Source organism: Anastrepha obliqua, chromosome 1 (genome assembly GCF_027943255.1).
Source record: "Anastrepha obliqua isolate idAnaObli1 chromosome 1, idAnaObli1_1.0, whole genome shotgun sequence".
Classification (NCBI taxonomy): domain Eukaryota; kingdom Metazoa; phylum Arthropoda; class Insecta; order Diptera; family Tephritidae; genus Anastrepha; species Anastrepha obliqua.
Genome location: NC_072892.1, coordinates 118,373,102 through 118,387,882, shown reverse-complemented (window position 1 = coordinate 118,387,882; position 14,781 = coordinate 118,373,102). Strand labels below are relative to the sequence as shown.

General features: G+C 37.1%; 1 protein-coding gene across 1 annotated transcript in view; it reads right to left on the bottom strand.

The window, feature by feature from the left end:
* Window positions 1-14,781, bottom strand: part of LOC129236925 (cation-independent mannose-6-phosphate receptor) — a 190,083-nt gene that overhangs the window by 164,473 nt on the left and 10,829 nt on the right. The window contains exons 6-8 of the mRNA XM_054871231.1: window positions 10,926-11,067; window positions 10,740-10,855; window positions 8,698-8,807 (exon numbers count right to left, since the gene is read on the bottom strand). Coding sequence (XP_054727206.1) covers window positions 8,698-8,807; window positions 10,740-10,855; window positions 10,926-11,067 — 368 coding nt within the window. The remainder of the gene's footprint in view (window positions 1-8,697; window positions 8,808-10,739; window positions 10,856-10,925; window positions 11,068-14,781) is intronic.

The following is a 14,781-nucleotide window of genomic DNA, read 5'->3' as shown; positions in this document are numbered from 1 at the left end:
CAGTACCTCAAACTTTAAACTCATTTATCTCGAAACGACATTTTTCGGCCTGGTGTTGTCAAAAAAACTATTCAACCGAATCGTCTGAAATCGCTCGCACGAGAATCATATTATTATTTCAATTATTTCGTATTTTTTTTATTAAAAAACTGAAAAAAACTCGATTTAAGAGTCTTTTTTCTTTTCATCAATGATATTAGTTCATGCTTCAAATTTGCTAATTTCTTACTTTACGCTGATGATCTTAAAATATTTGCAAAAATCACAGGTTTACGCGACTCAGTAAATGGTGCCGTAAAAATCAGTTGACGCTTAATAGCTATGATTGCTTTCATTTAACTTATAAAGCGTTTTTCAGTAAGAGCGCTTCAACTTGTTTTTTGAATAAAACACAAACGGTTTGACTTTTTTAACTAATTTTTTTTTTATTATCGAGTTTGAACATATACAAGTATGAAATTCGATTTCTTTTGCATGACCACCGAGTGCACGTTTTACGAAGTCCTATCGTTGAACCCAATTTTCGACCACTCTTTTGCATAAATCGGCCGAAATTCCAGCAATTTCGCGTTCAATATTGGCTCTGAGCTCACAAATCATCGCCGGCTTGTTACTGTAGACCAATGACTTCACATAACCCCAAAGAAAATAGTCTAGAGGCGTCAAATCACACGAGCGCGGCGGCCATTCGACCGGCCCATTTCTGGAAATAATGCGGTCATCGAACTTACTCTTCAACAAATCAATTGTAGCGTGTGCTGTGTGGCTTGTGGCCCCGTCCTGTTGAAACCACATGTCGTCTTAGTCCATACCATTCAATTGCGGCCAAAAATAATCGTTTATCATGTCGCGGTATCGATTTCCATTCATAGTAACGTGGCGATCGTTCTCGTCAACGAAAAAATATGGGCCAATTACGCCGCCGGCATGTAAACCGCACCAAACAGTGATTTTTTCGGGATGCAACGGTGCCTCATGAATCACGTGTGGATTGCTTTCTGCCCAGTAACGCATATTTTACTTGTTGACAAAGCCATTGAGCCAAAAGTGAGCTTCATCACTGAAGATGATTTTTTGGAAAATTTATAAATTTTCATAAAAAATTTGCACGATTATTTTCATAAAAAATTTGCACGATTTGCAATCGTTGCTCAAGTGTGTAGCGTTCAATGATGAAATGTATGCTAATGAAGTTTACAAATGACAAGCGAAAAATAAAAAATATTGCGTCGTTCGCCCTCCCTATCGGAAAAAAGTTGAAGCGCATCTATTGAAAAATGCTATATTTAGTAGGCATACCAACACTTTGCATATTTCATATACATAGTATCGCTAACTCTCTCTTACTATGTGTGAACCAAATGAAGAGCCTTGGTATTGTATTTGATTCGAAGTTGACATGTAATAGCCATGACCAGAGAGTTCAAAAATGTTTCACTACCACTACCTTCTTACTAATTCATATCGATGTTTTCATTGCCAACCAATTGGCCTCCCTTCACTTGAGGACAGCGTACTAATTTGCCATTAACAGCATAACCGGCTCTATTGACTGTCCTTCTCTTTCAGAAAAGATCGCTTTTAATATTCCTTTTAGAATTGTTCGACATTCAGAGTTCTTTAAAATATCTTTTTCTAGAAGTAGTTATGGTGTCAACGTTCCCGTATCAAGAACTTGTGCTGAACCAAATTTAGTCTTCAATGCTATAGATTTTGATTTCACGCAATCAATACCGACTTTAGCTAAATATTTACGTATGTTTTTGTTTGCGCCACATCACTAGTATTTCATCTTAGTTGAGGTATTTTCTATATTTGTCCTAATTTTAAGATTGATCTACATTTAGATTAATGCTAGTCTGTAAGAATTTTGTACTTCAAGACTTGGAATAAGTATAAGTAAATATATGTGTCTAGTCTGCAAGATTACTGTAATCATATTCGTAAACAAATAAATAAAAAAAAATATATATGGTCGGTATATTCAAAACTGCCTCGCTGAATTGCAAATAACTTTGTCTGAAATGCTTAAGCCTCAGTTTTTAAATAAAATAAAAATAATAATAATAAATATTAAATAAAAAAATTAAAAAAATAAAAAAATAATAAATATTAAATTAAAAAACAAATAAAAATAATAAATATTAAATATTAAATTTAAAAAAATAATAATAACAAATATTAAATTAAAAAATAAATAATAATAATAAATATTAAATATAAAAAAATAAAAATAATAAATATTAAATATTAAATAAAAAAAAATTAAAAATTATTGTATAAATATTAAATATTAAATAAAAAAAATAACAAAACTATTAAATAAAAAAAAAATTAAAATAATAAATATAAAATATTAAATATTAAATAAAAAATAATATAAATAAAAATAATAAATTTTAAATATTAAATAAAAAAAATAAATAAATAAATATTAAATATAAAAAAATAAAAATAATAAATATTAAATATTAAATAAACAAAATTAAAAATTATAAATATTAAATTAAAAAATAAAAACAACAAAATTATTAAATAAAATAATAAATATAAAATATTAAATAAAAAAAAAATAATACATAAATAATATTAAATAAAAAAAATAAAAATAATAAATATTAAATATTAAATCCCTTTGGTTGGGCACCTATTGCGGCGCGTCCCAGGTGGTGGATAGGGTACGCCACAGTTATCTTCTGTGGTTAAGTAGGTCATAGCCTTGGTAAAAGCCTACTCGCGAACCAGCCTAGTTCTCGTCAACCAACAACTATGGTAGGGGGAACAACATGTAGTGCAGGGTTACTGCACGCGTGCCGTAACTGCCATAATTGCTGGCAGTGACCCATATCCACTTCGGTGGATGGCGAGAAGCCACTCGTATTAGTAGGTCATGTCTCTGCTAATACGAATGGAATAAACATGGACTCACGGGGAGAAGGCCACTCCCTTATATCAAAGGCTACCAATCCAAGGTGGAACAGCACACGCCGAGGGATGCATGGCTTAGGGTGAGCTAAGTCGCTAGTATGCGGACTCTGGGGCACCTGTCGCACCCCAGTTTCAACTCGACTTACCACGGCATAGGGCTCTGGCGTGGCGGACCCCATTATTTCCCTATCTAAATCCCAGGTTACGACTGCTGACACGTCGGCTGAGTGACCGCACCGCAAAATTATGAACAAATCAACAAACAAAAAACAAACAACACAACAAACTCCTTCCCGACGCGGAAGACCCCTTGGCTCCACCAAACTTATGGCGGGGTCAAAAACCACCCCTTCGGTGGCGAAAGTGCTCGCTAAGAGCAAAACCGTCACAGAGACACCACCGCATTCCCTTGAGGCTTCTACTTCCTCCAAAACCGACTCGGTTGCGGAAAACCAAGTGATCACCAAATCTGTTTTGCCAGAAACTGGGAAAACAAGTCGGACAGAAGTCTCCAGAAAACCCATCCCTCCTCATCTCCGTCGATACAGAGATCGAAGACGCGCCACTTTCCTTATGGAAAAGTTCGGCAAAACCCCTGAGGAGGAGCTGTCCGACCAGCAAAAGTCAACTCTCGATTGGGCCCGGGAGTTCCTTCGGAATTATGAGGCGTCCAGAGATAAACCGAGTGCAGCTAAGCGGCAGCGGTCTTCAGAGGATCCTCATAGCTCCAACGACCCCAAGAAGCATAAAGCTTCCTCTGAGGTCAAATTACGCAAGTTCTGCGAAGTTGCCAGAGATAGTCTGGTCATGGGGGTGGTGGATAAGAGCCACCCTGACGGTTTCATCTCTCCATCAAACTGGAAGATTGTGGAGAGAAAACTTCAGTTGGGCTACCTGGACGTTCTGAAGCAGAACCCAGGACCCCCTCCTTTCTGCTCTGACGCGGGTTGGTTCCAAGCAAGGGTCAAGTTGATCGCTTGCTCAGATCAACGCTCTGTCAGCCTGTACGGCAAGGCCCTCGACCGACTCGGCGAGGTATGGCCGGGAGCGAATCTCCAACTAATCAAGAAGAGCGAAATTCCCAACAAACCTCGCGGCAGAGCAAGAATACCTGTAGAGCCATCCGATCCGGAAACCATCCTGGAGCTACTGAAGATCGGAAATCCGAACCTACCCACCGAAAACTGGAGGGTAGTTAAGGTGGAAGAGCCTTCAGGAAACTCCAGACATGTCACGCTGCTCCTGGACCAGGAAAGCGTTAAAGCACTGGACGACCGCAAGGGGATTGTGGCATTCGGGTTCACTACAGCTACCATCTGGACCTATCAGCCGAAAAACCTCCTCGCACCCAGCGAAGAGAGTACGGCGGCCCCCGAGATGGATGTCGATAAGCCTCTCTCACAAGCTTCGACGATTGAGTCCGACTCGGAATCAAACAGCGAACTAGTGGGAAACTTATTCAACATTCAACTCGAGGACGAGGATAGTCTTTTAGATAGCGGTGATGACGCGAACACCACAGTCATTGAATGTCCGTCTAAAAGTGCTGCAGATTAATCTGCACCACTCTAAGGCTGCCTCGGCAGCCCTCATTCTTCGTCTCTCTGACCTCAGAGAAGACATCATTCTCATCCAAGAACCTTGGATATCAAACAACAAAATATGCGGCCTGAAAGATAGGCACTACACCTTGTTTCAAGGTGAGGCTAACGTTAGATCGGGCTCTTGTATTCTCATTCGAAAACATATTAATGCTTTTCTTCTTCCCTTTAGCAATGCTGACACCACTGCCATAGAGGTTGAAGCAGTCCACGGCCCAATTTGGATTGTGTCGGCTTACATGCCTTACGACGCAGCGGAGGCGCCTCCTCCTGAAGCAGTGAGGAGGCTCGTCAATACGGCGCATCTGATCCAGAAACGCATAATTATGGGAGCAGACGCTAATGCACATAATACTGTTTGGGGCAGTACAAACAGCAACACACGAGGTGAGCAACTCTTTGATTATATTCTAGCGAATAAGCTTGATATATGTAATAGAGGTGATGTCCCTACGTTTCTTAACTCGTCTAGAAGAGAGGTACTCGATATTACTCTTGCTAGCGAATCATGTACACAACTGGTGCAGGACTGGAGCGTTGATAAACAACACTCTTTTTCCGACCACCAATATATAACATTCACTTTAAAAGCCGAAACGGCAAAACCCATGAAGTACCTTAACAAAAAACGTATGAATTGGATCAAATATAGAGAACATCTTGCCAATGGACTTCCTGATATCAGGCAGTTTGAAATGGCAAACAAAAACGATATCGAAAACGCTGTCAACATGATAACGAAGACGTGTCAAAGCGCAGCACGACAATCTTGTCCCCTGACAAAAACAGGAGGTAAGCATAAACCTTTTTGGTGGACTCCAGAAATCTCAGAACTTCGCAATCGAACTCGGAAACTCTTTAACCAATCTAAAATAACAAACGAATGGGAAGAATATCGACAATGTCTCAAAGACTTTAAGAAAGCTGTCAGAAGTGCAAAACGCACATCCTGGCGATCATACACTCAAGAATTAGAGAACACCTCAGAAGTAAGCAGACTGCGCAAGATTCTTGCATCAAACCCAGTCTCTCCCAGTTTTATCATGACTCAAGATGGAACTTGGACTACTTCAACTGACCACACTCTTAGAATACTTCTAGAATCTCACTTTCCAGGCTGTGTTGCCAACTTACCTGCACTTCCCAGCACTCCTCAGAGTAATTATGGGAATAGATCAGATCTAATCAGCTCTAATAGCATCTCTACAGCAATACTAAGCTTTAAAAAATTTAAATCACCAGGTCCTGACAACATCATTCCAGCAGAACTTCAAGAAGGACTGGAAATTCTACTGCCTTGGTTAACAAGGATCTTTAACAAGTGTTTAAATCTCTCTTACCTTCCGACAATTTGGAAGAAATCGAAGGTAGTATTCATTCTGAAAACGGGAAAGCCTTCACACTGCAAACCAAACGACTTCAGGCCCATTAGCCTAACCTCTTTTTGCTTAAAGGCTTTTGAAAAAGTCTTAGATGAGCAAATCAAAACCCAACTTGATACTAAGTTGATGTCTGAGGCACAACATGCCTACACTAAAGGGAAATCGACTGAAACGGCACTTCATTCACTGGTGCAAACAGTGGAAACTTCCCTTCACAATAAAGAGTACTCTCTTGTCGCATTTATGGACATAGAAGGTGCTTTTAATAATATTGAACCCAACGCTTTTTGGCTGAAATTGCCAAATTGGGTATCAATTACTCCATCCGAAAGATGATCGAACAAATGCTCCAAAATAGAATAATCACTTCAGAGCTTGGGGTAAGCCGCATGAGAATGTACGCCGTCAAAGGCACCCCTCAAGGCGGAGTACTTTCACCCCTTCTCTGGAATCTCGCTGTAAACAGTTTGCTTCGAAATCTCGAAAAAGCAGGCTGCAAGGTTGTAGCCTATGCAGATGACATTGCTCTCTGCGTGTCAGGCAAACACCTGAATACCCTCACTGAGCTCATGCAACGCTCAATCAATATTCTGTCAAAATGGTGCACCGAATGCGGACTAAATGCGAATCCAGCAAAGACAGATCTTGTTCTCTTCAATAGGAAACAACAATCTCCTCCACTGCAAACAATAACCTTAAAAGGGGAATCATTACTCCTATCTGATTCAGCTAAATATCTAGGAGTTATTCTAGATAGGAAGTTGAGTTGGAAATTGAACATCGAAAACAGATGTAAAAAAGCTTTCATAGCTCTTTATACTTGTAAGAAAGCTATAGGCAAAACCTGGGGTTTTTCACCTCGGATCATTTATTGGATATACACCTCGATCATCAAACCGATACTCTTCTACGGTGTGTTTGTATGGTGGACAGCACTCGAAAAACGGTGTAGAGTAGCCACAATTGATCGAGTTCAAAGAACAGCCTGCCTCCTGATAACAGGATGCTTAAGTACAACACCTACTAAGGCTCTAAGTACGTTGCTTCACTTGTTCCCTATCGATCTGGCTGGCAAAGCGATTGCAGCGAAAGCAGCGACACGCATGAATGCTATATCGAAATGGAATAAGTATCTTGGCCATTCGGCCATACTGAACAGGAACACTGTTATCTCTTCCGACATAGACTATCATGTAAGTCTTCCATCACCACCCTTGCTATTCTCCTGTTCACTCCCAACTAGGGAAGAATGGAAGACAAATCTTACCGAAATCGATGGCCCTCTGACTATATATACAGATGGTTTAAAACAAGACGGCAAAGTGGGATTTGGAATCTTTTCCAATTCCCCTCACATCAATCTATCATTTAGATTACCCGACTACTGTAGCGTATTCCAAGCGGAAGTATGCGCTATCTGGTATGCTGCGAAAACTCTCTTAGAAAATAGAATATCACTAGAGGATATCCGCTTTTTCACCGACAGTCAAGCGGCCGTTCGAGCACTCAGCTCCTCTTATACCCACTCAGATGTGGTTCGATCCTGTCTCTTATCTCTTAACGAGATAAGTGTTCAGAATTCTGTCCAAGTTATCTGGATACCGGGTCACAGTGGATTCGAAGGTAACTGCAAAGCTGATGAGCTCGCAAGAGCTGGAGCTGCGCAATCATATGTTAGTGACTTACCCACAATCCACATTCCGCTCTCAACATGTAAAATGCTCATCGATCGAGAATTTCACAGCATTGCTGATCGGAGGTGGCGAGTGGAAACTACTTGCGTTACGACCAGACAAATCTGGCCATCCTACAATCTGAAACAGACAAAAACCCTTATAAGTCTTTCGAAACACGAACTAAGGCATATAACATCTCTTATCACCGGCCACTGCCTTTTGGGCACTCACGCACGTCGGCTCGGGGTTCCTCAAAACGACTTGTGCAGATACTGCGAGGACGAAGATGAGGAAGTATCGAGCAGACATTTGCTGTGCAGTTGTCCGGGTCTAGCCAGAAGTCGACTCGCTCTTCTAGGCTCTCCAACAATTGACAATCTTTCAGTACTCTCGGACCTGAAAATCGAATCTCTCATCAAATTTTCGAAACGAATTAATATCTTTGACCAAAATCTACAATAAAAATCTCGGTTAGGTGGGGAAATCATTTAAAATAATGAGCTCTAGGGCAACACAACGGACCCAACTTGCGGTCTATGTGGCACTGCGATGCGGGGTCACCCTTAAACCAACCAACCAACCAAATATTAAATAAAAAAAAGAAAAATAATAAATATTAAATATAAAAATAATAAATATAATAATAAATAAAAAAAATTAAAAATTATAAATATTAAATAAAAAAATAAAAAAATAATAAATATTAAAATAAAAAAAATAATAATAACAAAATTATTAAATAAAAAAAATAAAAATAATAAATATTAAATAAAAAAATAATAAAAATAATGAATATTAAATTAAAAAAAAAATAAAAATAATAAATATTAAATTAAAAAAATAAAAAAAATAAATATTAAAAAAAAAAAATAAAGATAACAAATATTAAATATTAAATATGAAAAAAAAAATAAAAATAAAAATAATAAATATTAAATAAAAAATAAATACATATATATTACTAAATATTAGCCATACTTACGCTCTTATGCAACTATTTGTATGTACATAGATATGGATGTCTATAGGGCATAAGTAATATGTACATTATACATACTTATAAGTATGTACATGCGAATAGCATACAGAAAATTCATTTCACGCACTTACCATCATTTACCAGGCATGGCAGACCCGCATTCGAACAGATGCCGAACGTATAGTTTTTTGCATCCAACGACAAAGTGTACGATTTACCCTGCAGTGGTCGCATGTCCAACCTATGTGCAACATACAAGGGCATAATTTTAATGTATTATAAAGAGTATTTGCATTTTTGTGTATATACACTTGTATGCACCATAATAGCAGCGCGATATATGGGAAAGTTTTGTTATCTATTTATTTTTTATACAATTAATTCATTTTTTTTTTTAATAAAGCTCATATTGCAACAGAAAGGTTCATACTTTGTGCACGATTTTAAAAAATTTAACAAATTTTCATCAACATTTGAAATTTTTTACAATAATGAAATAATGAAATGAAATCTTTGTATCAAGAAAATAGATAATAAAACACAAGACTGCAAGTAAAAACAATTTGTAAAATATCAACACGATTTATGAGCCACCTCAAGCTTTCACTTTTTCCCCAAAATTTAATGAACTATAAAACGGCGTACTCGACATTTTATTTTCCTTATCCTGGCAGAGGTCTTCAGCTGCCCTTTGCAACTTATGCGAAGAAATTTATGAATTATTTTAAGCAATTGCGTAAAATTCGTCTGAAAATTTTCTAAATATTCTGATGGAAAAGTTTGAAATTTTGATAAAATTTATTGAATTTTGTTTAATTTTACACAGAGATTGAAACTTTAGAATATATGATTCTTGTTGTAGTATAAACTACAATACATACACCAAGGTGTCTTTTCACATGAATATGATTTAACACGAGTTAAAAAGAAAAACAAAATAACTTTTTTTACACGAATTGTTTTATTTTAACACGATTTTCAATATTTTATGAGTTTTTCTTGCATTTAATAGAGCAAATAGAGTGAGATTTTTCGACGCAGGTACGAAGCGCTTAAATTAGTCTCAGGAAAAGTCTCTAAGACTCGGTAGATTTTACTCTCGTCGTTTAATAATTTATTTCTTATAATATATTTAATGATTAAGGGGTTAGGGGTAGTCAGAGTTTTCATAAAATGGGATTTTTTTTGCATTTTCTTAAAGTATAATATCCTAAAAATAATTATTATGTGAAAATTTGAATTGAATACGACAAATACTTTTCGAGTTATTCAACAATTAACAAAGAGCGCTCGATAGCAAAACTTTAAATGCGTTTTTCTCAAAACTATATTATATTTTTTGAACTGGTGATCACTGTAACTTAAAAACAGCTTGGTAGATTTCAATAAAATTTATACTGCTTTTGAAAAACAAAAAACTCGTGTCTGATAGAAGAATTTTTTTTCAAAAATTTTGATTTTTTAAACAAAAAATTGTCGGTTTTTTTCTCGATAATCTGAAATATTTCCTGATGTTGCCATATTGTTAATTTTGAAAAAAAGCTTCGATCGGTCACAAGATTCTCTATTAATAAAACTAATTTCTCGTGTCCGATTGATTTTATATGAATCTTCAAGGACTTGTGATGATCACCTCAAAGGACTTCTGGAGAAACGGGCTCAACACAAACAGTTATAACTTTTACAATTAATATTTTTTTTTTGTTTTAAATTTGGTAAAGTCAGACACATGATAAATAAAGCAATTGACTAGCAAACAAAAATTATTGAAAATCATCATTTTTTCGGGCCTCTGACTACCCCTAACCCCTTAAAATGTGTAAGCATGAAATAAATTTTTAAGTGAACTCTAAAAAGAATTTTTTAATATTGTTTTGACGATTTTTTATTCCACAAATTTGTCGGGAACGTATCCGTAATGTAAAACGAGAATGAAGTGTATATTATAAAAAAAATTAATTAAAAAAAAAAATTAATTAAAAAAAAAATTAATTAAAAAAAAATTAATTAAATAAAACAATTAAAAAAATATAAAAATTAAATTTCATAAAAACTAAATAAATAGTAACAGCTTTCCAACATGTCACGCTGCTATTATGTTGAGCACTGGTGTATATTTATATGTATGCTTAAGTAAGATAAAATCCATTTTAAAAGGGCACGCAATACTTACACTTCGCTGCCATGTGTTATAGTGGTACAAGGTGGGTAGGTATTGCAGGCCAATGGAGTTATAAACGAGAATTCATACACGCACTCATTACCTCCAACCAGTGACAGCTGAGCACTCTAAGATAAACGCATTAAAAGCATAAGCAAAGGATTCATATGAAGCAACATTTCACACTAAAGATCTTACTTTCTTTTCCTTATCACATATGAAATGTATAATTGATGTGTAATTATCCTTTCCGTTGCAGGATGTAGTCGATGGAAGGCGCATGATTAGCTGCCCATTTTCTATTACAGGATTTGGTTGAACGCTGCCATAATTGAAAAACCTAAAATTATATGTGTAAATATTTGAATAAAAGCTATATTTAATTTCAAAATCGTAAACTCCTAAATTCCGCAAATTTTGCTCCTTTCCCGTGTTATGGATCTATATAGCCGAATTATTCGAGCTTAGACAACCATAAGGAACTAACAGGTAAGAAGTATTCCCCAAAAATTTATGAAAAATTATGCAGCAATACCTTTTCAGCAAAAATCTATCAACCTATTTCAGAATTTGCCGCAAAATGATTCCGAAAAAAAATTGCAGAAGCACAAATGTTGTTGTTGTTGTTATATATACAGGGTTGGCCATATTAAACTGACCCATTGAGTAACCCTATAACTTTTTACTGTAATTTGAAATCTAAGGTTTACGTCAACAAGCCAAATACACTAGGCGCACTTAAGGCCAATATCCGACGGGAAATAGCCGCCATATCGGCCGAGACGCTGGCCAAAACTATGGAAAACGCCGAAAAACGGGCATATTACGCTATACGAGCTAAGGGCGACCACTTGCGCGATATCATATTCAAAAAGTGATGTAAACGAATCTCCTTGAACTAAATTAAATGTTTTTCACAATGAAACACAAAAAAATGTTTCTTTTTCCATATTTTTTTAATAATCACATGGGTCAGTTTAATATGGCCAACCCTGTATATGTTTTCCTTTAACTCCTTGTGGAGCGTAGGGCGTCAAACTCTCTCCCTCCCATCTCCCATCGGTCGCGTCCCAATGTGACGGATAAGGAAACGCTCGGCAGATATGCAGGGTAGGTGGGAAATAAATACCACTCGCGGATCAAAAGAGGCAAAGACCTGCTTGGAGGTGTAGGTAGTTTGTTTAACTATCACCAAGCTAAAATAGGCGGCGAATCGTGTTGTTGTCATAGCCGCTTAGTGTCTTAGTTGTCAGTGCGATATAGTCACCGGTCGTCCTCGTCTAACTCATGTAATGGTATACCCAGAAAACGTGTTGTTTCGACAGGTTGGATCCAGAGTAAGCGGGGTGTTTGGTGAGTAGGTTTCGTGTCGTGCGGTGTGCCTTCACATGCTGGACATATATTGGGTATGTCGGGGTCGATTGTGGATAAGTACGAGAATAACCTGCTACAATATCCAGAACGTAATTGTGCCAAATTATGCAGGTCAAGCGAGGCAACTGAAGCTCTTCGTCTGCAATAGGTGGCAGTTGAACAGTTCATTCAGAAGTTGGGAGTTTAGGAAGGTGATAAGTATCTTCCAATGAATGTCGTTTAGTGTTTGTCTGTATACTGTCCGGTCCAGTAGTTGTAAATGTGTTTTGTCATTTGTCAGTCCCATGGCAGCCAATTCTACGTTGCGGGAATGTCTCGAGTTTTTTCCTACCAAGGGCTGCCGACCCACCAAACTAGCCCTGTCCAGTGCACCGCACCATAGCTATTTGAGATATACAAAATTGACGCTGCTAGAGAAAAAGTTCGTATGCACCAATCAAATGTTTAGTGCAAATCCTTCCCTTTCAAATGCGATACCAGACGCATTTCTGTCATGAAAAAGCTTCTCATAAAAAACCATTTGTGTCGGTGCTCGGTGCTCGAAAACAAGCTGTGCAACCGCCATTTTCTTTTACGTTGCTACATTACCGCAACGACCGGTATTTAAATTTAGCCAAGGACAGTCACTTAAGCAACATATCCCAAACGACAACAAGAATGTGTTGTTGTTGTAGTTCTTGTTGGTGTAGCTGTTGTTTTTGTGGTTGTAGTAGTTGTTATTATAGTAGCAGTAAGGGAAGCCCCGTCAGTGCAGAGTATATCATCAGTCGTCTTCATCAGGCTCATCTAGAGGTAGATCCAGGAAACTGGCTGTTTCGACAGGTTGGGTCCAGAGGGAGAGGGGTGTTAGATGCGTGGGTTTTAAGGGGCATGTGAAAAGGTGGTTAGTGTCGTGCGGGGTGCCTTCACATGCCGGAACAAGAATGTATAAAAATGCTTGCTTGTGGAATTCTATTTTTGTATGGCTGTTGTAGGGAATGTTTTTTTTTTGCACTTCGAAGTCCAAAAGCATATTTTTTTAAAGAAAATATTCATAGAATTTCTTATTATAATGTTTACATGTACGGGGAATGCTGCTCGAGTAACATCCGGATAAAAAACCGAGTCGTTCCGGTAACATAGAATTAACTGTCGTGGTAACGGTAGGTCCAACGAACCTTCTTTTTTCACAGTAATTCGTTCAGAAAACATAGATGCCCTCCTTTGTCCACACTGAACGAAGATGTTTGCTCTTTCAGGTCGAGATGACATCGCCTTCGCAAAGCAGGTGCATCGACTCATATGAGTCGATCGACCATAAACCGAACATAAGCAGAGGACTTCGCAGTCGTTCCCACAACAGTTGGTTCTACATTACCAAAAGGAATAGGCTTTATATCCGGCTAAGGACTGTCACTCCAGCAGCATTCACCGTAGATGGGGAATATGTATGATGTTACAACAACAAAATGACCTCGCAGTCTACAATACCGCATGAGGTTTCTGTCTATAGTCTATAGTAAACTTTTAGGATATAAACCTAGTAGGCCAGCGGCCATTGCTGTGGGCGAGCGGATTTCTACGCGGCTACTATTGAGGTGAAACAAAAAGCTTCTAATAAAATTTGCCTTTTGAAGACGCCATATACTATACGCTATATACAATTATTCAATACAATACCATACGTTGGGTCATAAATATAATTTGAAAGAAAGATTATTCTCTTCTTTTACACAGACACAATTCAGATGAACTATCTTAAACCAAGTTGCTGCGTAGCAGTTACTGTGAACCAAAAAGAAACTGGGACACCAATATTTAAAAAATTCAAATTTATATAAAGAAATTATTCAGATTTTTTTTTTCATTTTTAACTATTCAATACGCATAATTATGGTTTTAATATTAACGGTAAGTTATTTAAGCAATAACGGCAATAACATAGTTTATCAAAATCAAACAAAAAGTGGGGCCCCCTAATTTTTTAGCATATTTTATTAAACTATGCGTATTCCGCTATTTTTTTCACAACTAAACTGCAAAAGTTAGTTTTATTTCCCACATTTTACCATTGACGTTGCAAGTTTTTAAGAGTGAAGATGAATAAGCAAACGTCGAGTGATTTAAAAGAACTGATGGTGAAATACCATTCCGGAAAAAGTATGCGTCAAATAGCGGAAATTTTGAAAAAACTCAAGTCGTCAGTATTTAATATATTGAAAAAATATAATGAAAAGCATTATTTTCTTAGAAAAAGTGGTACTGGAAGAGTTTTCAAAATTAACGGAAATGTGACCAAGAGAAGAATTATACATTTAATAAACGAGAACCCGAAAATGTCTGCAGTTAATATTGCCAAATCACTTAAAATTCGACAATTGTGGACGTACACCCACAAACTAATTATTAGAAATTTTCTGCACAGTAACAAAAAAAGGGCGTACATTCCTAGAAAAAGTCCCCCTCTTTCAAGGATTAATGTGAGTAAAAGCTTGAACTATGCTAAAGAAAACGATAGCAATCCAACTGAATTTTGGAGCAACGTTATTTTCACCGACTAGTCGAAATTCAGCATATTTGGTTTTGTCTGGAGAAGGGAAGGTACAGCGCTCAATCCGTCTAATGTGGCTGGTGCTGGGAAACATGGTGGCGGGCATGTTATGATTTGGGGAGCAATGACGGCAAATTGAGTGAGGTTTGT